The sequence below is a fragment of the Cibotium barometz genome, chromosome 29 (assembly GCF_041138505.1).
Source record: "Cibotium barometz isolate CiBa-2024 chromosome 29, ASM4113850v1, whole genome shotgun sequence".
NCBI lineage: Eukaryota > Viridiplantae > Streptophyta > Polypodiopsida > Cyatheales > Cibotiaceae > Cibotium > Cibotium barometz.
The window spans coordinates 51,296,630-51,319,965 of NC_141074.1; the positions used below are offsets into that span (position 1 = coordinate 51,296,630).

Sequence of the window (23,336 nt, forward strand, 5' to 3'; positions counted from 1 at the left end):
CCTTCAACCGGCCCAACATGAGGAAGTTGTAGGCAAACCGGGTGTCGGAATATTTGAGAAGAGAGATGTCACGTGCATCCCGCACTTGGATGCCACGTAGACATTTCTGTACAAAAGGTGCAGGACTTGGGATGGTGAACTGGTCCCATGTGAGCCCAGTCCGGGACGAGTCAGCCAGGGATCCATCTCAGTCGTCCGAGGTCAGGTGTGCATTGTCCTGCACATGAGTCCAAGGTCAGGTGTGCACTGTCCTGCACATGAAACAGTGCCAGTCCGCGCTGTGAGTCTCCCTCTAGAATGATGTCAGTGGTTCTGTGTATCTGGTATGGTACCGGATGCCAGATCGCTGAGTAGATAGTGGTTACGACAAGGGGCCAGCCCATAGGGCTACCCCGGATCTTAGTGTGGGCATGGGAATGGTGTAGAACCACCCCCATGAGGGCCAGGAAGGCCGAGGCTGAACCCACCAGCCATGGAGGGGCTGTAGGACAGCCCTAGGGCAAGCTAAAGGCAAAATTCAGGAGAAAACAGCCTTTGCATGGTTGTAGGGCAGGTATGGGGCAGCCCATACAGGCTGCCCAGCCCTCTTGAGGTTTGCAAAAGCTGTGCCCAGCCCTTTAGAATCAGGCGCATCACTTTCAGCCTATTAGGGAAAAAAGGCCGCATTTTTTGGGATTTAATTCAGCATTTATTGCTGAATTTCTGGTCGTGGGAGTACTTGATGCTGGCCGAATGCTGGCCGACTGCTCATGATTGGGTAGTATAAATAGTGGAGGCCACAATCCCAATTGTTCATCTCATTATTCACCAAGAGCTCAAGCAAATCAAGGGCTAGACAAGCCAAGGGAATTGCTAAGCAAAGGGGTGGAGAACTGAAGGTCAAGGGCAGGGATTTTCCAGCCAAGAAAAGGTCCAAGATTGCTGTATTTTCTTTCGGATTTCTCATCATTCTAATAAAGCAAATACACCATCCGTGGTGGGGGCCCTACAGAGGGTAATTGGGACCCAATACTGTGTCCTCTCCACCTCTCCCTCTCTCTCTCTCTCTCTCTCTCTCTCTCTCTCTCTCTCTCTTTTCTGTACATATCCTTTCAGTTTGTGCGTTAATTTCCGTCGCGAAAAGAGTGCTGAATTCTGAGTATTGAAGTTACCGATTCTTCTCCGAACCTTCCGCATATTACAGTGGTATCAGAGCCTACTTCAAGTACAAAGATTCAGCAAAGAAACCAGAATTTTTTCTCGCTCGTGTGGTTGGTTTTTAGACGCCGGTGGACTACCCCTTTCGGAGTGACTCCTGTCCCTCGAAGGACGGTTGGTTTTTAGCCTGTGGAAGCCTCCGGAAGTCTCCCACACAGATAGTGGATGGTCAGATTGCGTTTCGGAAAGGAATTGCATTTTCCTGCTATGGCGAGCTTCGACGACGAGAGAGACCAAGAACCATGGGACCAGAGTGCACCAGGCAGTCCATCTAGGGTACCAGGCTTGAGTGTCACAGACATGTTTCAGCAAATGATGCGAGCAATCGCAGAACAGACAGCCAAGTTGGATGAGCAGAAGGCGCAGATCTTGGCTCTGGAGGAGCATACCCGCTCTCCAGCATCGCGTTTCCATCTCCTCCTCCCTCTCCTTCCGTATCCCAGATACCAGATCCTTGACACAGGGACCCTCTCGCGGGGTCACAGCCGCAGCCAAGCTCCTTGCTTGAGTTGCCGATGCGTGCATTGGAGATCCGACAACGAGAAGACGACGCCATGCGACGCGTGGAACACGAGCGTTACCTCAGAGCCTTGGACGCCAGATTGACACCGGCGGCGCCCTCGAATCATTTTCCCGAGAAAATGAACTTTAGTAAGTATAATGGTAAACTCGATGCCACAACTCTTTATTCATGGTTACATCAATTTGAAGCTTACTTTGCCGCAGTTAGGAAAACAGATACTGACAGAGTGATCTTAGCCAGTTGGTACTTGGAAGGTGAGGCCATTCCTTGGTGGACTCAGTGGGCTCATGCCCATACCAGAGCAGGTATGGCAGCTTATGTGTGGGACGAGTTCGTCCGCGAGACGAGTTCAGGGGAGCGCGTCAGAACGCGCAACCAGTCCTTCAGTTTGCCAATAAAATTTTGACTTTATGTCTGCAATTAGGCTTATCTGATACGGACAAGAAAGGGCAGGTTTTGTATGGTCTGGACACGCAAATCCAATGGAAGGTGCGTATGTTTAGGCCAGCCACCTTTGAAGACGCACTCTCGCTTGCGCAGAGTGCAGAAATGAAACATAATGGTGGCAAGCCCAAGACTTCCCAGCCGGCTTCTCCCAAGGCTAACGCCTCGGGGGGCAAAAGCCAGAACCAGACGGGCCAGAGCTCGAGAGCCTCTGGCTCCAAGAACTCGAACAATGCGTCTAAGCTTACTCCAGACCAGAAAGCGGAGGCAGGCAAGGCAGGTGGCAAGTTAAGTGCTGAGGAACTTTCTCAGTACAAGGAGGAGGGTAGATGTTTCTTTTGTCATACAAAAGGACATACTTCTCGGGATTGTCCTAAGAAGCCTCCAAAGCCCGTTGCCGCCGCCTCCACAGCTTCCGTGGTGAGCTCAGCTCCCACACAGACCCCAACGGCTACCCCTAGTTCTTCAAACCCCGGTGCTTCAGTTGGAGCAATTATTAGCTGGGAGCTTGAAGATAAGCAGAAGGGCGTCCATGACCAGGAGTATGAGCGCAACGAATTGCTCAAGTCCTTTGGCTACATAGGTGGCCAGAGAATCGTTGTCTTGTTTGACAGCGGCAGCACGGAGGATGTGGTCACGGAACAAGCCGCTAGGCGTGCCCGTTTCGAGCTGACTTCGGTGGACAAACAGGTTGAGGGTTTTAGCACAGGTATGACAACGAGCGTCAAGTATGAAGCTCTAGGTGCTAAGTTAGTTATTCAGGGCATAGAGTTTGTGCGTGATTTTATGGTTGCCCCTCTTGTAGGAGCAGACATAATTTTGGGTATTCAGTGGTTTCACAAGTTTCTCCTTGATGTCAAGTGGGACAAGCACACGTTCCAGATCAATCGAAACGCCCCAGTGACCATTAAGTGTGAGCCAGGTATTTTGAACTTTCTGCTTATAAGCCATTTACAGGCTAAGCGAGCAGTCAGGCAAGGCGCACAGTGTGCGATGATTTACATCCAGACAGCCCAGACGATGGCTAGTGCTTCCGAGAAGTACTCGGTTCTCCATGAAAAGTTCCAGAAGATTTTTCTTCGGGACAGCCTCCCTCCCCAGCTCCCCCCGTCCAGACCGGAGGATCACAGGATTGACCTCCTCCCAGGCTCGGAACCCCCGAGTAAGTTTCCGTATCGCCTTTCCAAGGCAATGGAATCGGAGTTGGACCGCCAACTCCAAGAATTGTTGCAATCTGGCTTTATCCGCCCTAGCGTGTTGCCATTTGCAGCACCGATCTTATTTGTCAAGAAAAAGGAAAGGTAAGTGGGAATCGTATTTGCCTTTAGTTCAAGCTGTTTTGAATGACTCTTTTTCTTCAGCTATTGGCAGGACTCCATATGAGGCAACGTTTGGAAGATCTTTCCAGTTGTTGTTAACCAGGACTTCGTCTTTAGTACCGGAGGTAAACAGAGTGACGGAGTCTTACTAGGAGATCTTAGAGTCAGTAAAAGACAGATTGGATAAAGCGCAAGAGGCCTACACTCGACAGGCCAATAAAGACTGAAGGGATATGAAGTTTTCGGAAGGAGATTGGGTTTTTTGTCGGTAATGAAGCAAAGATTGAAGCAGGTGGGCAAGTGATGCCCAAAGTTGTCTTTCAGGAGCTTCGGACCTTTTCCCATCCGGAAAAAGATTAATGAGGTGTCTATGCAGTTAAAGCTACCTCCGAGTTGGACTATGCACGATGTATTTCATGTCAGTTGGTTAAAGCCATATGCAGGTCCACCCCCTTCAGAGGTCAAAGACGAAGCAGAACCAGACATTGTGGATGAAGCAGAAATTATGGTTCCAGAACAGATCCTTCTGCACCGTTTCAAGCATGGCTCAGGCCGAAGACTACGACAGTTCCTCATGAAGTTTCAGGACCGAGGAACTCATGAAGCGGTATGGCTCGACAAAGAGTTCTTCGAAGACTATTTGGCATTATTGACATATTATTTGGAGGCTATGCAGCTTCCGTCAAGTTAAGCAGAAGGGGATGTCACGTGCATCCCGCACTTGGATGCCACGTAGACATTTCTGTACAGAAGGTGCAGGACTTGGGATGCTGAACTAGTCCCATGTGAGCCCAGTCCGGGACGAGTCAGCCAGGGATCCATCTCAGTCGTCCGAGGTCAGGTGTGCATTGTCCTGCACATGAGTCCAAGGTCAGGTGTGCACTGTCCTGCACACGAAACAGTGCCAATCCGCGCTGTGAGTCTCCCTCTAGAATGATGTCAGTGGTTCTGTGTATCTGGCATGGTACCGGATGCTAGATCGCTGAGTAGATAGTGGTTAGGACAAGGGGCCAGCCCATAGGGCTACCCCGGATCTTAGTGTGGGCATGGGAATGGTGTAGAACCACCCCCATGAGGGCCAGGAAGGCCGAGGCTGAACCCACCAGCCATGGAGGGGCTGTAGGACAGCCCTAGGGCAAGCTAAAGGCAAAATTCAGGAGAAAACAGCCTTTGCATGGTTGTAGGGCAGGTATGGGGCAGCCCATACAGGCTGCCCAGCCCTCTTGAGGTTTGCAAAAGCTGTGCCCAGCCCTTTAGAATCAGGCGCATCACTTTCAGCCTATTAGGGAAAAAAGGCCGCATTTTTTGGGATTTAATTCAGCATTTATTGCTGAATTTCTGGTCGTGGGAGTACTTGATGCTGGCCGAATGCTGGCCGATGACTGCTCATGATTGGGTAGTATAAATAGTGGAGGCCACAATCCCAATTGTTCATCTCATTATTCACCAAGAGCTCAAGCAAATCAAGGGCTAGACAAGCCAAGGGAATTGCTAAGCAAAGGGGTGGAGAACTGAAGGTCAAGGGCAGGGATTTTCCAGCCAAGAAAAGGTCCAAGATTGCTGTATTTTCTTTCGGATTTCTCATCATTCTAATAAAGCAAATACACCATCTGTGGTGGGGGCCCTATAGAGGGTAATTGGGACCCAATACTGTGTCCTCTCCACCTCTCCCTCTCTCTCTCTCTCTCTCTCTATTTTTTGTACATATCCTTTCAGTTTGTGCGTTAATTTCCATCGTGAAAAGAGTGCTGAATTCTGAGTATTGAAGTTACCGATTCTTCTCCGAAGCTTCCGCATATTACAAGAGAGAGAGGACCTCTTGTTGAACTCATGCCGAAGTCTTTGGTGGTTGAGGACAAAGGAGACCATGGTGTTGGCCTCCTCAATGAGCCGGCTGATTTATGGCAATGCCCCTATGTCCTTGAGGAGGTTGTTTAGGCAATGAGCCATACAAAAGGATACCGTGACATGTCCATACATACCTTGGAGGATAGCTCCTGCCGCCCTATTGGAAGGTTTCCCAACCGCAACAAAGCCCACTACATGCTCGGGGCCAATGATCTCCATGGTGGTAGCCCACTCCGCCGCAAGCACATCCGCGCTCTTTCCGGTGTCGGATGCATCATGAGGTGAGATGAAGTACATCTCTCCGTGGGAATATGCAACCACGCCATGAATACTCCTCTTGCGGGTGTCGCTCCATCCATCCACAATGAGGGAGGCTCCGTTCCTCTCCCATTGCCACTTTGTGTTGTCGGCCGTTTGCTCTACAATGCGTTTCTCCTTCTTGAGCAATGTAGTGCGCAAGCTCTCGGATGAGGGGGGCGTATAGGTTGAGCCATACTCCCCAAGCTTCTTAACCATGACCTTGAAGCATTCCGACCTATTCGAGAATGCAATTTACTATAATGAGAAGGGGACTAGGATGATGAAAACATGAATGATGAATTGGCAATGATCAATTTCACTAAAGGGGAGTCCAAACTGTACTGAAGGGGGGGTAGGCGGTCCATGCAGAGCCCATATACTGAGAACCAAGTGGAAACTAGTGCATCCCATACTCCAAAATGACCCTTAAGTGCTAGCTGTCTTCTGGAGGACTCCAGGGCAAGCCTCGGGTACCTGTGGGGATCCATGTGACTGATGCGATGGAGGTATGTGACTGTCTGGAAGAGTGCCTTCACTACCATCGGGGCTGAAGCAAACTTTGCCTGGATAATCTGGTGTGGGACTGATGGTTTGCTGCGGATCATACGGGAGAACATCATGACCTGGGGCCTCTCAACTCGCTGCCAATCCTCATCGGATAAATATGCCTCCCAGAAAGCTGCTCCATACATCAAGGCTGGTGTGACGAGGGTGTCAAAAAGCCAGCCCTTTGTCCTGGGCTCCTGGAAATGTGCCTGGAAGCATTGCCGCTCAAGTAAGCTCAAGGTTGCATATCCCCGCGTCACTCTGGCATGTGCTGCGGGATGCATGGTAAAGCGTGGGCCACTGAAAGTGACACCAAGGTAGACATAGGATGAGACAATCTCCACAGGATCCCCTCTATATGTGAAGCTCAATCTAGATGTGACGGGGCAAGAGGTATTGAAGACCATTACCTTGGTTTTACCAAGGTTAACAGAGAGGTCCCGTTGAGTGCAAAAGTCATGTAAGGCATCCAACTGTCTTTGAAGCCCTTCGGCTGAGTCTGAGAGGAGGACAATGTCATCTGCATAAAGTAGTATGGGGATCAATATGCTTGCCAGTGTGGGACCAGCCCCGCCTAATATGTGAAGCTCAATCTGGATGTGACGGGGCAAGAGGTATTGAAGACCATTACCTTGGTTTTACCAAGGTTAACAGAGAGGTCCCGTTGAGTGCAAAAGTTATGTAAGGCATCCAACTGTCTTTGAAGCCCTTCGGCTGAGTCTGAGAGGAGGACAATGTCATCTGCATAAAGTAGTATGGGGATCAATATGCTTGCCAGTGTGGGACCAGCCCCGCCTAATCCATCAATGAAGCTCGAGATCCCATCAATGTAGAGGCCGAAAAGAGTGGGTGATAGAGGGCAGCCCTGTTTCACCCCAATAGTGTTGGAAATCTCCTGTGATGTACCTCCTGGGGCTCTGGGCGATGATGCTCCAAACCATGTCAGATGGGACTCCGATCTCCTGTAGATGGTGTAAGAGGCGGGCTCGGGGTACAGTATCAAAAGCTTTGCGGAAATCCACAAAGCAGCAGTAAATCCTTTGGTGTCGTGCTCTACCCTCCTCGATGATGGCACGGATGGTGAAGATGTGGTCAAGGGTAGAGTAGCTCCTCTGAAAGCCAGCTTGTCCTAAGGCTCTGCATCCCTGGCTCTCTGCAAATGAATTGAGCTCCGCCTCTAGCACTGATCCATAGAGTTTGGCCGATGTGTGGCCAATCATGATTGTCCTGTAGTTATTAGGATCAAGTGGATCTCCGGCTTTGAGGATGGGGGTGATGGTGTTGGTGGACCAAGAGGGTGAAAATCCTTCACAAGAGAGAGGGAGAGAGGCTTGAGGGAGAGAGGCTAGATAGTAGAGACAAGAGTGCTTGTGTGACAGCCTAGAGGCTTGGAAGTTGGAAGTGGCTTGAGGGAGAGAGACTAGATAGTAGAGCTAAGAGAGTAGACTCTAGACTCGAGAGACTAGAGTGGTTCAGCCTTGTGTGGAGGCTTGGAAGTTGGAAGAGGCTTGAGGGAGAGAGACTAGACAGAGTAGACTAGAGACTAGTCACTAGAGTGTGGCTTGCCGCTTGAAGCTTGAGCAATGAGCAAAGTGCCAAAGAGTAGAGAGACTTGAAAGTTGCTTGAAGGTGTGTGTGAGGAAGTGTGTGTGTGTGCTTGTTCTTATATAGATAGGCAAGAAAGAGAGGCAAGGGCCAAGCCTCAAAGGCCAAGGCAAGTGCCAAGGCCCAAGAGGAGACGACGTCCCCAAACGGCCACTTAAACAGTCGAAAAACGGCCAGAAAACGGAATGTTGCAGAGCGCAACGGCTCTCTGCCGCCCCCCCACAGGGTGGTCCCGGCCATTAACTGTCCCCGTCCCCCGTCCCTTGTGAGGGACGCCTCCAGGGGGTGTCCGTCCGTCCCCTTCTGTCCCCGTTGCTGCAGCGTCCCAAGCTCCCGTCCCCTGTGACTATGCAGCTCTCCAAGACTCCTCTCAAGTGATTTCCAACAACGAAGTGAGGCTCCAAAACCGATCAGCCCCCTCTCAAATCTGAGAGAGACAGAGGCTGGACAGCAGCAAAACAGTCCTAGAAACCACTGGGAACCTCCTACCGGAAGGGTAGGGACTCGTGGAGGAGGAAGAAGATGTACAGCCACTTGTCTGGCAACCCCACATGCAAGAAGCTCACCACAACTGATGCTGAAACAGAAAATGCAGCTAATAACTCCACAACCTGCTTCTGAAGAGCAAAACGCAGCCTGTAGGGCTGGCCGACAGCAGCAAGAGGGCTGGCTGGACCAGAAAACGCAGCAAGGCAGTGAAACGCAGCCAGCGTATATGCTGATCTGCAGCCGGGGAAGCTATGGAAGCAAAACATAAAGCACAACTGAAGATGACGAGCAGTTTGCAGGATCGAGCAGCCTGAACCTAAGTGAATGTGAAACCGGCCTTGAGAAATCTGACGGGCGGTGAAACAAATAGTCGCACATAAAACACTTCATCACCCATGGGGACGTGGAAAAAGAAACAAACAAGGGGAGCTAGAGTGCTCCTGCAAATAGTACAAGGACACCAATTGGCCCCAAAACGCAGCGGCGCCCCTTGCGGTATTTCTTTACTTGATCAAAATTTGAGTACAAAGTACAACTTGTAGAATCCTCTACCAATAGGATCCCTTGAAGCTTTCACCCAGGACTTCCACATGAGTGCTTAGCAAGCCTTACCCCATGTCTTCTGCGTCAAGAGCCATTCGCAAAATCTTAACCCTTGATCTTTGTCTTCAAAAAGCCTTCAAGCTAAGTGTTCGAGGACCTCATACACATTCAAGGCTCAAAACTCGCTAGCCGGCACCTCTCATGGCACCCTCGCTCTTCTTGCAAGTCTGCCTTGGTTGTGTCCCATGATCCAAGTCCTTCCATTTGCTAGCCAAGGCGCTTTTCATAACACCCCTTGCTCTCTTTGTTAGGAGAGCCTCAACTTTTATTTCACATAAGCCATACTCAAAAGAGACCTTGGCTGTGGAGGGATTGATAGCGGTCTCACGGCTGGTGCGGGTGCCTTCAGTCGAGGCTCAGAAGGCGTAGTGTCCTCAGAGGCGGTCTGCTGTCCTGTAACAAATAAGTGTTGTATACAAGGGGGCGAAGGGTATCCAGTGAGCTTATCCATAGACCTGCTTCCATCATGCTGGTCTAAGCTTGTCCGGTCTGGCTGCGGAGATGCCCCAGCGATGCGGCGTGCTCCATGCTGTAGAAAGCCGCCTGCCTGGTTGTCACATGCATGTGGCCTGCTCCACGACCGCCAGCACCTGGCCTGATTCGCTGCTGCGTGCCCATCCCCTGCACCGCCTTCCCACACCTAAGGTACGCCTTCTTGAGACTTGCTTTTGGCGACTGGTTGCTGCCGTGCATCCCCACCCTTGATGCCTTCTCTCAGCCCTTGCGCCTGTCTACTGTCATGCACCCCCAACCAACGCTTTACCTTGCGTACAGCGGTGCCTTCAGTAGCCGTGCGCCTATGACCAGCCAACCAATGATGAGAAGAAGCGCCAAACACCACCACCCGGCACTCGTCGATGATCCACAATCTGCCACCCTCGCTTTTATAGCCAGAAACGCGATTCCGCTTGCTTTCTCCAAAAAGCCAATAGCAAAAACACAAACTTCAAATATAATATTTTTTTAATATAAACTCAAAAACCTTATAAACTCAAAAATCCTTTTTGTCCCCTTTCACACTTGGGTTGGCCACACATATGGGTTTCCTTTTCATATCCAAACTGATGCTTGTTCACACTGTCCATCCCGTGCCCATGCCCACCTGCTTGTTGTTCAGAGAAAAACACAGGGTCGTAACAGAATGATACCATGTCAAAGTCATGTAGCAGCAGCACACACCCCACCCTAGGGCACTGAGCAACGTTGGCGGCTGGGCTCCCATCTCCCAACCGTTGCTCCCCCCAAAAACTGGCCGGAGGAGATATCTATGACAAGGTGCCACCACACCCTATATATGGCTCTTCAACTTCCCATGCTCTTGCATATAGGATAATCCACCACAACTTCCAATCATGCGATAACCCGAGAGTAGCTACGAGAAGTGCCACCTCCAACACCCTCCTTCAATTCGAGCACCTTGATCAAACAGAGGTTAGGACCGCCCAAGACCACATAGGCCGAGCTCTGATACCATGTTGGAGAATGCATAGGCGGAAGCATAAAAGTACAACAATGAGAGAGAGCAAAGGAGATGGAGAGAGTTGAACAAGATCACCTTTTATAACAACAATAAGCTTTACAATGGCAATAGCCAACAGTGGTGTTGAACTATGTGCACGGGAATCGGCTACAACAAGTGAACAATGAGAAGAGCCCTTTTATAGTGCATATGACCTGGCCGACTACAAAGCTGCCTTGTTGCTCGTGGTTATGCTCAGAAAGATGGCGAGGACTTTGATGAGACTTTTGCACGTACAACCATGTACACCACCATTTGGATTGTTTTAGCCTTGGCTGGGGGCCTCCCTTGTGCTGTACCATCATTCATATTCAGGTTCTTGATCATCTGCAGTCTATTGTCTGTTAGAAGTCATCTCTTGTCTTTATGTGGACACAGGGCCTCTATTGTGGGTGTGCCCGCCCATTGTAGGTGTTTTCTCATTTTTCCTCACTCCCCGTATTTTTTTTTACCATTTTTCCCTATTTTTTCTTGGCATGGGAGGCTACCCTGTGATGGCAGGAGGACCCAGGTGCTGGCCGACTGCATCTGTATGCTTGTGTTCACATTGTGGAGCTGGCCGACTGGTTTGGACAGGTCGTGGACCTTTTTATGCAAGCCGACTGGTGATTACAGTCGTGGGCACTTCTGGAGTCCTGTCGAATGCCTACAGCAAGTCGACTGCTGTTTGGGGGCCATATAAAATGGCCCCACTGCCCCTTGCCACTTGAGTATCGTATTCGGGATCTTCTTTGTGTATATAGAGCAGAGTTACACGCCTCTCTCTCTCCCTCTCTTGTGCTGTTTTCTTTTTGCATTGTGTTTGCTCGTGTTCCCAGATTTGGTCATCATCTCCTCTGCGTATTCTGACATGGTATCAGAGCCCTAGGCTCTAGATAGTTCTTGGCATTTGTGTGAGCAAGAGGGGGACTGTTGCGTTGCTGATTGGTGGACTGTACGGGACTGTTTGGGAAGAGGAGAAGCAAGAGGACGTCGGGTTGATTTGCTGGACAGCCACTTGCAAGTGTAAGTTCTTCTTTGTTCCCACCCACCCACCCTTTTTTCAGAGTACATCCTCGCAATGGCAGATCTGTTAGAGATGGCCGAGAGGCATGTGAATATCCCTACACTCCTCACGTTCCCGATGGACCGTCGGTTGGACGGGAACAACTACGGCATATGGAAGGTTATGATGGAATCTGTTCTGGAGTCTTACGACCTTGCTGATTTCATCGTCATTGGGGTTCCACGGCCGGAAGTAGAGGAAGGGGAGTTACCGTCGATCCGAAAAAAGACCGGGAGGCACATGCACAGATGTAGGATCATGTCAACGCCAAGGTCCGTTCGTTTATCTTCCTCAATTGCACACTGTAGGTAATCAATCATGTAAAGCATATGACGTTGGCCAGAGGTATATGGCAGCATTTGGCTTCTCTTTACAACAGGGTATCGCCCATGAAGAGGATTTCCTTGGAAGTACAGATGCGGGTTATGAGCCCTGCAAAGTCGTTGACGATGCGGGAACATATTAACAAGCTCAGTACTCAGCATTTTACTCATCTTTGATTACCAGTGGCAGGCACAGCACCATCACGTGGGAGGAGCTTGTGCCCATGGTCTTGGACCAAGAGGAACGATTCACGAACCCTCCTTAGGGTGGAGGTTCACAGGCCTTAATTGGCCAACGGTTGAAAGGCCGTACCACGGGCAAAGGGAAGGCTTCATCGGAGAAGTCTTCTAAGAAGAAGTCCGTCGCGCTGACCATGAGAAACTAAAGGCAGAGAGGACCTGTAATGATTGTGGCGAGAAAGGCCACTATTGGAGGCAGTGTCCCAAGCGGAAGACCGAGAAGGGTGAAGATTCCTCAGCAGCAATCATGAAGACTCCGGCTTTTGTGCACCTGGAGGTGATGGACACCGATGTTTCATTTTCTTCAGGCAGGGAGGAGGTTGGAGGATTCTCCGCAACGGATACTCGAGAGTGGATTCTAGACAGTGGTGCTTCCAGGCACATGACTCCTTCCCGTTCAGATTTACAGGATCTCTACAGGTACTCTGGTCACATTCTTACTGGGGATACATCCACTATCCCAATTCACAGTGAGGGCAGGTTGGAGATAGTTCCTGATGGCAGAGGGGGGAAGCATTCCTCCCAGGTGTTGTATGTTCCGTCACTTGGTTTTCATCTGTTGTCAGTGCATCAGGCTTGCAAGACTGGCGTACGGGTGGAGTTTGATGAGCATTTTGTTGCTCTTCGGGACAAAGCAACAGGCTAGGTGGTTTGGGAAGGCGGAGTGGAGAATGGAGTTTACAAGTTTTCAGCACTCTCTCTCCCAGGTCCTCAGGTTTGTGATGAGTGGCAATCTGGTAATGGCCACTTAAGTGTGGATACGCTGCAGGTGCAGGCTTTCCGGGACCAGATGGTGGATAGCTTGCCAGTTGATGATGGCAGCAGTTGGCAGGAACTTTCCAGTACTGATGTTGGTGGTTCTTGTGTTCGTCAGTCAGAGGAAACTGAATAGGTAACTTATGCTCTGATGTCTCGTAGTATTCGGGACAAAGAAACTCCTGTAGATGAGGATGTTCTTTCCACGGGGACCTCTCGGAAAGCTAGGCAGGTGGCAGTTGATTACTTGCAAAAGGAGGTGGATTCTCCAGGCTTTGTGGTTCCGGATTCAAAGGGGGTAGTCAACAGGTTTCAGAAGGCCTTGCGTGGTCTTCAGCAGGTTTCTAGGACTTGGCTTTGCACCATAACAGGTGTTGATCCTTGTGAGCAGTGTGATGCCTCTTTGACTCAGAAAGTAGAATGGTTCGGGCTGCTTGTGAGGTTGCAGAGGCTGCATTGTAGGATTGGGCTTCGACTGGAAGAACCCATGGTCATCCAGAGGCACTTTGTTCGTGAATAGATCGTTGCTGATGACATCTTGCTAGAGTTCTGTTCGACAGAGGACAGTACGGTGGACCTCTTCACGAAGTCGCTATCTCAGGATTTGCTCAGGTGGCACCCTAGCTCCTTGTGGTTGGTTTCACAGCCAGGAGCTGAGAGGAAGTCATCTCCTGTCTTTATGTGGACACCAGGGCCTCTGTTGTGGGTGTGCCCGCCCATTGTAGGTGTTTTCTCATTTTTCCTCACTCCCCATATTTTTTCCCCATTTTTCCCTATTTTTTCTTGGCATGGGAGGCTGCCCTATGATGGCAGGACCCAGGTGCTGGCCGACTGCATCAGTATGCTTGTGTTCACATTGTGGAGCTGGCCGACTGGTCTGGACAGGTCATGGACCTTTTTATGCAGGCCGACTGGTGATTACAGTCGTGGGCACTTCTGGAGTCCTACGGCTGCCTACAGCAGGCCGACTGCTGTTTGGGGGCCATATAATATGGCCCCACAGCCCCTTGCCACTTGAGTATTGTTTTCGGGATCTTCTTTGTTATAGAGCAGAGTTACACGCCTCTATCTCTCTCCCTCTCTTGTGCTGTTTTTTTTCTGCATTGCGTTTGCTCGTGTTCCCAGATTTGGTCATCATCTCCGCTGCGTATTCTGACACTGTCCCTCTCTTCTTTGTTATAGAGCAGAGTTACACGCCTCTATCTCTCTCCCTCTCTTGTGCTGTTTTTTTTCTGCATTGCGTTTGCTCGTGTTCCCAGATTTGGTCATCATCTCCGCTGCGTATTCTGACACTGTCTACATATATATGCTGTTTTATTCTCTGTTTTCAGATTTACAGCAGTAGCACATATTTCTCACAGAAGCACATCCATAGCTCTGCGACACTGCATACGAAGTATTGTGACCACAATCAACAAGGGAGACGAATAGGAGTCAGCTAGCACTCGCCACCCCCACCCAACCGTAGGCTCCAAACCACATGCAGTGGTAAGCACTAGAGACCAACACAGCCCTAGCAAGCCCGTGCCCACAAAGCATGTGCGTCCCAGACCATGCATCCCCAGCCCTCATAGCTGTCACTGGCTTTGCTAACTAGTGGGCTAACCACTAGATGGGACCCTTTGGAGGCCCCAATCCCAAGGTAGAGCATCCCACACTGGGTGGTGACGACAGCGCCGCGGAGTTAGTGGAGTATTTTCTGCCCCAGCGGACAGCCATCTTCCTTGACAGTCCTCTTCATCTTGGTGAAAGAGGTCTTCTAACCTTCTTCCATCTGGGGTACTTGTGGTTCCTTGTGCGAGGATTAAACCCTTGGTCTTTCTTGGTAAGTGCACGTGTGTTTTTGAGTGGTGCTATGCGGAAAAGAGGGCGCAAAACAGGGCCTAAGTAAGATTTTATACATGTCATTTGCGAAGAAGTGTGACAACTTCTACGGCCGAAGAGGTGTGGGGACTTCTATTGCCGAAGAGGTGTGGGGATTTCTACAGGCGTAAAAGTCTGAACTGGTCATACACAGCGTAGAAGTGTGGGCTTCTTGGAGTGAAGAAGTGTTACTTCTACAGCTGTGGAAGTGTGGACTTCTATGGGCAAAGAAGTGTGGACTTCTACATTATCCTGACATGTAGCACCTTGTGGTCAGTCAAAAATAGATTAAAAAATTTATGTTGCACAGTGGGCATAGAATTATGACTTCTACGGGCATAGAAGTGCAGGCACAGGCCAAAGAGGTGATAGTCCAAGTGGTAAAGTGTTTGCCTAGGACCGAAAGGTCTTGGGTTCAAACCCTGCTTGGACCCCTCGGCGGCACCTCTCATCCGCGCTCTCCATAAGCTTCCCTTTCGGCGTCGATCGTGTTCTGGCCGCCTTTCCCAGGAGGACTCCAGTGTAGCCCCTCCACTCTCTGTGGTCGAGTGTGCTCGTCGCCCTCTTCAGAGGGCCGCGTAGATGATCTTGTAGCTCATGACACCAGCGTGGCTGGGACGTTGAGCGAGTTGTAATGTTAACTATTAGTAGGATCTCTCTTCCGGAAAGAAAAAAAGAAGTGCAGGCACAGACTGTTATAGACATAGAAGTGCTACTCAAGAGCATAATTTTGGAGTTTTTGCCTTTTGGGCCCAAAGGTGTAGAATTTCTAACCTAATTCCTACTTCAAACCTACTTGGCTATCTGATGCTAAAAATTCTAAAAAATCCTAAGATTAATTGAAATTGAATCTGAAGGCAAAAACAAAGAAAACATAAACTATACAAACTGAAGAACTTGGAATTGCTTTCCTTCGACCAAAATCTTTACTTGCTCTTCTTTGGCTTGAACTTTTCCATTTTTAACAGATTCTAATTTTTTTTAAAATAAAATCATATAACACCTCCATAACAACACCAAACCGTATGCTTTTCTCAATGTGTCGGTACTGAGCATGCGGCATGGGAGACTGTACACACAAAGCGAAGGTTAATAGTGCTCTCCAACGATGCCAAATTTTAAGCCTTGTTAGAGTAAGGGTTGTTGGGAAGCTTACCACAAATCATATTCGCGAGAGCTCGCTTCTCAAGTGATCCTCCCGCCTCGTTATTACACCGAGGCAGTTCCTCGTGTTGTAGATGTTGTGATTGGTGAAGAAGAAAAGGAGAGAAGATAAGAGACGAGATGTGTGATCTAAAGGATGGCATTGCCTTCCCAAACCCTAAGCATCAACATATCCACACAAAGTTGCAAAGGGAGAGAGAGTAGAGAGAACACACTCAATTGATTGCACAAATGGGAAGTATGACAATCATGAGGAGTTGGCTTTTATACTTCATGAGCCTTTTCTCGCCTGAGAGTAAGTGACCCGAGGGTGCCATTGCTAGTTTTAGCTCTTTTATATAGGCTTAACCTTATTGTTGTTTCCTCGTGATACAAGCTTGATGCCCAAGATGTGTAGGCATACTTTAGATGGTTACAACATGGCAAAGATGCTTTTACTATATAACAATGACGTAATGAAGACATCTTTGATGGGATTAAGCTGGACATTATAAATATATGATTGTTGATTGTAGATTGGTGTTGGCAAAGCGCTCCATGTTAACCAAAGTGGTTAACACTTCGTTGCTGGCAGAGGAGACACTTTGAGAGAAAAGGCTTTGTTTAATGCATGCACTCCAAGTCTTGGATGCTATTAGGTGTGTGATGGCTTGCACCATTTAACTTTTGGTTTTTTTTTTTGGTTTTTTTTTTTGGTGTGGGTGGGGGTTGGGGAGGTTTGGCACTGATGATTCTCTTTTGGTTTCTGATGTGGTTTCCTCACACACTCTCCCTGGTCTCTCTTGCAATCCTCTCCTTTACTGAATACAACATGCTTTTATGCCACATTTACTGTTTTTGCTTAATGTGTTTGAGTGGGTTTGCTTTATCTGATTAGTTTTTAAGTTGAGGCAATCCAGGTATTTGAGTTATGCGTTTTGATTTAGGACTAGAAGGCAATGGTGTCTGAACAATGAGTGTTTATCTAGGACACCCCGAGGGAAATGGAGTGCTTGCAAATGCACCCATGTCGACCACACATATGATGGTCCCAGAGAAGCCTGTATTGTCAACACCAAGCCTAAATATTGGCATGGATTATTGGAGTGGTTCAGTGGTCCCTTCTGGACACAAAGTGTTAAAATCTGTGGGTGTCTCTGGTGCACTTGCTCCCGTGACTGGAACCATGGCTTTCAGTGGTCCCAGTAGTGAAGGAGGAGGCTCTGCAGAGATGTGGGTGCAGGTAACTCTCTCTTTGAAAATTGAGGTTGGGGAGAGGGCTGGGCGAGCATGTCTTTGATTACTGAGAATGGAAGACATAGAGCATGTGCAGGATGATAGGGAGCAGAAGAGAGAGAAGCGGAAACAGGCAAATCGAGAGTCGGCGAGACGGTCGAGAATGCGAAAACAGGTACTTCAGTGTTTAGGCTAGGCTTCACCTAAAGGTTTAACAATTGTGTGGTGGTGCTAATGAAGCTCTTTATCACCACATGGATGCCTAATGAAGCTCTTTATCACCACATGGATGCATTATCAAGTGGTAACCTAAGAAGGTTTGGAAGGGTTCAAGCACTTGAGAAAATGGTTACACTCTTTGTGCTTTTGAAAATGGCAGTTTGAGTACGAAGAGCTTGCAGAAAAGGTGGCATCTCTGACAGCTGAAAACGACTCTCTCAAACTCGAGGTTAACAGACTTGGGGACCTATACAAGAAGCTCTCATCCGAAAACAGTTCTTTACTTGTAAGTAGATATTCTTCTTTTGGTTTAACAGCTATGCATGCTTTTTATGTTGTGAGTTTTATACTATCTACTATGGGTGTTGGGTTTTGAACTCACGCCCTGTTACGTACCTAGTACTAATCTTTAGGATTAGTAGTCTAATCCCAGGGCTCCCCTAAACCTTCTGGATTAGACCACTAATCCTAAAGATTAGTACTAGGTACGGTCTAATCCAGCAGGGTTAGGGGAGCCCTACGATTAGAGGAAGCAGCTGCTGATATAGGCGGCTAAGGCTGCTGGCTCATGAGCCTTAGCCGCCTATATCAACCTACTTCCTCTTATCCTAGGGCTCCCCTAACCCTGCTGGATTAGACCACTAATCCTAAAGATTAGTACTAGGTATGTAACACGCCCCCTTCAGTGTGGTACGGTAGCCCCTCGGGCAAGGGACTGCTGACAATTATAGCGATGAAAAATGCTCTGTAAGGTCCAATGAAGTCACCTGGATACATTTTGAGTAATAATTTTTTCAATTTTTTTGGATTTCAAGGAACGAATTCACGAGATACAAGGTTGACCTCCTCGGCGCTCCAATGATTGACAGAATTGTGAAGTGTACCACCAAGAATAGAGGTGAATATGTAAGTGCAGAAATGACATTGTATTGTGACTTTGTTCCATACAGTGATCGATCCTTGAGGGATATGATATGTTGTAGTTTGAGCAGTGAGGATAAAGTATATTGTTGATTGTATTAGACATCTCTGGAAGATCCTTCTGAACCTGTGCTCGTGTTCAACTGGCTGTTTCCTTAGGAGCATTATGTAGTCCTGATCATGTTTAACCTATATCCTCGTGTTAAGGTGGACTGAAAAAAAACATGTAGGTAAGTCATGCAAGCACACCACACACCACCAGGCTTGTTATGCAGAAGGTTCTATCTTTGTTCAAAGCATTCATAAATTGGTCTTCATTGATATATTGAGTGGTCTCCATGAAAGTTTCAAAGTGTGTTGAGTTTAATCTTTATCTCCATTTAGTTGGTCTTCAAGAAAGAAAGTTTTGCAGTGCGTTGTTAAGCTCAATGTTTCATATATATGGTGCACTTGTTCATCAGGGTTTTCTAGCTTATTATGACCAAGTGTCTAGTTTTGGATCAGTATTATTGGTTCTGCACAATTCGAAGGAAAGTATTATTGGTTCTGCACGATTTGAAGGAAAGTGTCAATGCCTCTTGTGTTGTTTCTTGAGTACTGAACAAGTGGACCATTGTTTCCCTAGATAATCTGAGAAAGTGACAGTGTGTCGTAAGCATGTCTCTCCTAATTGTTCATTCTTCTTGATTTCTGGGTTTGATGAAGTAAATTCATCCACATTCATGCTTTCCACTTATTCTTTGTTTGATGAAGTAAATTCATCCACATTCATGCTTTCCACTTATTCTTGGATAATCTCTGTTTGTGTGGTTTCTTGTTTTGTGTGTGTACAGTATGGTTTAAGAGTTTGTTTCTTCTCTTTGGTGGTTTTCTCTCCCTTTACTCCATGTTACAACTATGCTTTTTCATAGGACTTTCCTTCCTTTTGCACATTCCCCATGAAGCCAAATAAAGTATCATAGACAAAAGTGTGCCTTCTCTTTAATGATTCTCCTCCTTTATGAGATTTTTGTTGGTTATTGTATTTAGGGCTCAAATCTGCTCATCATTAACTATGTAGGCTAGCTTTCTTACAATTCTAGTACTTGTCCAATCCAATTTGAATACATTTGTGAGGGATAATGGAAAATGGGGTCTCGATCAATTCTTTTATGGGAGGATCATTATAGGTAAGGGAGGGAGGGTTGCAAGTAAAAACAAAAGGTCCCAGCATAAACAGGTATATCAAATCATATATATTTCAAATAAGTATACTGTGAAAGAACTAGATCCCTTTGAAGAAACGTAAAGGCTATCAGGCTTTTGTGCTTTGCCTAAATTGTAAATAATTGCTCATTGCCAATATATGGTTTACTAATTTCTCGCATGTGCAAGCCTTGTGCTTTAAACAACCTTTGTTTTTTATCTCTATCTAAGCTTATAAAGTCACTTTTCTTTTCTTTTCTGTTCTGTACAAGCTTTCATGTTTAAGCTTCTCAGCCAGCTTTTTTCTTTTTTAATATTTAATACATTTCTCCAAAAATTATCTTTTTTTTTTACTACAAGAGAGTTTTCTTTAACTACATACATACGTGACTTTTTTTTAACCAATGTTCTATTACTTTACTATATAGAGAGAAGCACCCTCATAAGAGTGTTTCTCACAAAACTAAAAACAACGGAAAAATAAATCTAGATATATCTAATCTAGTTGTTGGAGTTGATGTTCAAGTGAAGAGCTTAGCTTAGTCTTGTTGAAGCACGTGTTGTTGGGTTTTGCCTTAGAGACACAATCTAAAGCTTCCCAATGTGGGTGTGTGCTAGCCCGTGCGTCCTCCCTTCATTGTCACACATAAATACTCCTTGCCAAAGGGGCATTTTTGCAGATTGTGAAGGAAGAGCTATCTACAACCAGATGATGTAAGGCAAAGGGATGGACAACCTTGATGGTAGGCAACTTGTCGAGGTGGCATGGGAAGTGATGGGCAATGTAGAGGTGTGTTATGCCAGGCCTCTATTGGTTGTGGAAGTAGTGTGGATCCTTCAACATGAGGTAGTTGGTAGAAGTGGTTTATACCTTGTGTTTGTGGAACGAGTGTCAGGACTCCATGAAGGATTGGCATGGGTAGATGGTGGTTCAAGACATCTTGGCACAACAAGGGCTTGTGTCCACCATGGTTTGACCATCCAAAGATGTACGTGGAGGATTGGTGTTGACGAGGATAGTTGCAAGTGCAAGTGCTTGTGCATGTTGTGAGATGCGAGGAGTGAAAATTGTGTGAGATATGTAGGTGACGTGCATGGACAATCGGCAGAAGGTGTGCCCATGTGGATGCACTTCTCTAAACAAAAACTTCTCCAACACAACTACTTTCTTTTACTCTCGTTGCTGCTTTCTTTGACATTTACTTGACATCCCTTTTTTTTGGGGAGTTGAGATAAGTAGCTTCTTAGAGGCATGGCAGTGGATTAGTGCATGGTTGTGTCCACAACTACAAGGGAGCTAAGAGGCCTTTGTGGCTTGAAAGATTTGGTGTTGTCAAACACTTCGGGATAGAGGTAGGGTGGGTTGAATGGGTGATGTGGTCAAAGACGAGGCCGTGGAAGGTTCTTGCTGATTTGAGGGAGGCCAAGGCGATGGGTTGTAGCATGGACATCTGCCATGGTCTCCCCATCCAAGATTGTACCGGGAGGGTTGCCGAGGATGGCAGGGTGGGTTGAATGGTTGGTATGGTCGAAAACGAGACCATGGAAAGTTCTTGCACAGAAGAAGAAGAAGAAGAATGCGTATGGGCTGCCCGCCTACACTTGGCAACCCAATCTATGCTTGACCACCTCTCCCTTTTCACTCACGAATCTCTCCTGTGCAAGGATACTCACAAATAGCATCACCATGCAGCATCTGTACAGTATGACGTACAAACTGTACAGACTGTCCTGTACGATGATCTGTGCACAGTCATCCACGCGTCCTAGAAGCTGTTCCAGGCGACCTGTTTTGGGCTTGCCTGCCGCCCGCTTCTACCTTTTTTCTGTGTTGCTTCTGCTTTGTATTGTTAGCCATGGCAGGCCATGACAAAGCTCCTGGCAAGAAGAGCGTTTCTCGCAGCTCTAAAGATGGCCTCCAGTTCCCTGTTGGCCAAATACCTTGCGGTGGAGGTCCTTGAGCTCACCGCAAATGCTTCTCGGGACAACAAGAAGATGAGGATTGTGCCTCGTCACATCCAGCTTGCCATTAAACGATGAGGAGTTGAACAAGTTGCTGGGCACAGTCATCATCGCCAATGGGGGCGTGTTAACACAACATCCACTCCGTGCTTTTACTTGTAAGGGATCCTCTGCAGCAGAGGACTTAATCCTGCACTTGTCTATGGGGTGTTTCGGACTGATGTGATCATTGCAATTTCTGAGAGACAGAGAAGAGAGAGAGAGGGAGAGAGGTAGAGCACCGGTCTTCACAACTTTCCGGCGCTCGCAGCATTCGGCTCCCTCTTCTGTCTTCCAAGCTCTGGCATCATCACCTCTCTCTCTGCAAGACCTTCTGTCTTCTCGCTGCACTGGGCAGATCGGCGCCTAGAGCTCCCTTCGTTCGCTTCCGGACTCCGAGGCGACCAAGGCCTTAGCTGCACTGTGCAATGGCCAACGACTGCCTGCAGCAGGAGGCGAACGCCCCCTTCTCTGCGCTGGCAACCTCCCGTCGCTGTTTCTTTGCCTCTCTCTTTCCTCTCTCCATAGGGCAACGCCGGGGGTATGTTTTTTTTGTTTCTTCATTTACCTGCGTGGGGTGATTTTTTAATAAGAATAATAAATTAGTATCTTTATTTACCTGCGTGGGGTGATTTTTTAATAAGAATAATAAATTAGTATCTTTATTAAATTAATTGTTTTGTTTTTCTTAATTCTTTTGTTTTGGTTTTTTTAAATAAAATATTAAAAAAACAAGAAAAAAGAACAGGGTAAATTATTATTATTATTATTTTGTATAGCTTATAAATAAGAAAAAACAAAGTAAAAGTGTTTTTTTGAAAAAAACTAAGTAAAAGAGAAGCCTCTTTTTAAAAATATATTTATATAGTATTTGTACTAGTAACCGTCCTTTAGTGTAATTTTACTTGGCTATGATTTAAAGATTCAAATTTTTGAAGTTTTGGTTATAAAACCCATTAGTCTATGCATTTTTCAATAAAAACCGGTTAAGCTTGAAGGTGATCCTTTTTTTTAAATTGCTAAGAAAAAAAAGTTTATTTTTGACACTGATTTGGAGGACTTAAAGCAAGTTGGGAGAGGGGGGCTGGGGATTTTAAATAAAACAAAGAAGGGAGGCAAAAAAATAAAACTGGGGAAAATTTAAAATGAAAAAAGGTTAAAACAACGGGTTTAATTTTTTGGTTTTTTGAGACAAGGGGGGCAATGTGCGTGCACAGATAGATAGGGTACACATGGGTGTGCACACGATGGTGTGAAAAGGTAGGTACACACGAGGGGATGGTATGTTTTTGCACGCGTGTGTGGTGTGTACATATGAATGCCAAAGGAGGTGTGTGGGGTGCACGGGGGTGTAGGTGCAAGATGTGCATGGGTGTGCGCACATGCAAATGGGAATGTGTGTGTGTACGCACTTGTAAGTGTGAACTTGGATATGTACGCGTGAAGTGTGTGCATGTGCATGTAAATGGAAATGCATTTACATATGCATGTGTGGATGTGCGTGTGCACATGTTAAGTGCGAATGTGGGTGCACACGTGGAGTATATGTGTGTACGTGTGTGTGCACGATAAATGTATGCATGTGAAGTGTGAGGTGCACATGCAAGTGAAAAGGGGCGTGTGCACATGCATGGGGAAAGGGGTGGTCGTGCATGTGTAAATGTGGGAGTGCATTGTCAACCCTTAGGTATATCCTTAGTTATCTGCCAATAGTTATCCACATTTTATCTTTATTCATTATTCAACCGGCATACTGAAAGCATGTGACGCTTTATATCTTAATCGGAAACACCTTATGGCGCAAAGTGCAGTCACTTGAAAGCATATGTATATTCAGAGAGAAGTAGCAATATATGCACATACAGATGGTTTGCCAACTACTTGTCTTTTGTTTACTTCTGTTTGTGCTGTTATTCATTTATGTTCTTTGTCTTTGTTTGTAATGTGTTAATATGAGTAACGGTATGTGTTGGCTATCCGCCAACACTTTGATGATCACGTTGGGTTTAAT

The 23,336-nt window shown here is 47.2% G+C and overlaps 1 protein-coding gene across 2 annotated transcripts in view; it reads left to right on the plus strand.

The window, feature by feature from the left end:
• Window positions 1–18,457, plus strand: part of LOC147622332 (bZIP transcription factor 16-like) — a 41,094-nt gene extending 22,637 nt beyond the window's left edge. Inside the window, exons 5-8 of one of the 2 annotated variants that reach the window (XR_015269684.1) lie at window positions 16,753–17,006; window positions 17,086–17,174; window positions 17,379–17,504; window positions 18,034–18,457. Coding sequence is in view for 1 of the 2 variants with exons in the window: in XM_086823433.1 (XP_086679559.1) it covers window positions 16,753–17,006; window positions 17,097–17,174; window positions 17,379–17,504; window positions 18,034–18,060 (485 nt within the window). In the remaining variant the exon portion in view is untranslated. The remainder of the gene's footprint in view (window positions 1–16,752; window positions 17,007–17,085; window positions 17,175–17,378; window positions 17,505–18,033) is intronic. The other variant, XM_086823433.1, reaches the window with a different exon arrangement.
• The last annotated feature ends 4,879 nt before the right edge of the window (window positions 18,458–23,336 follow it).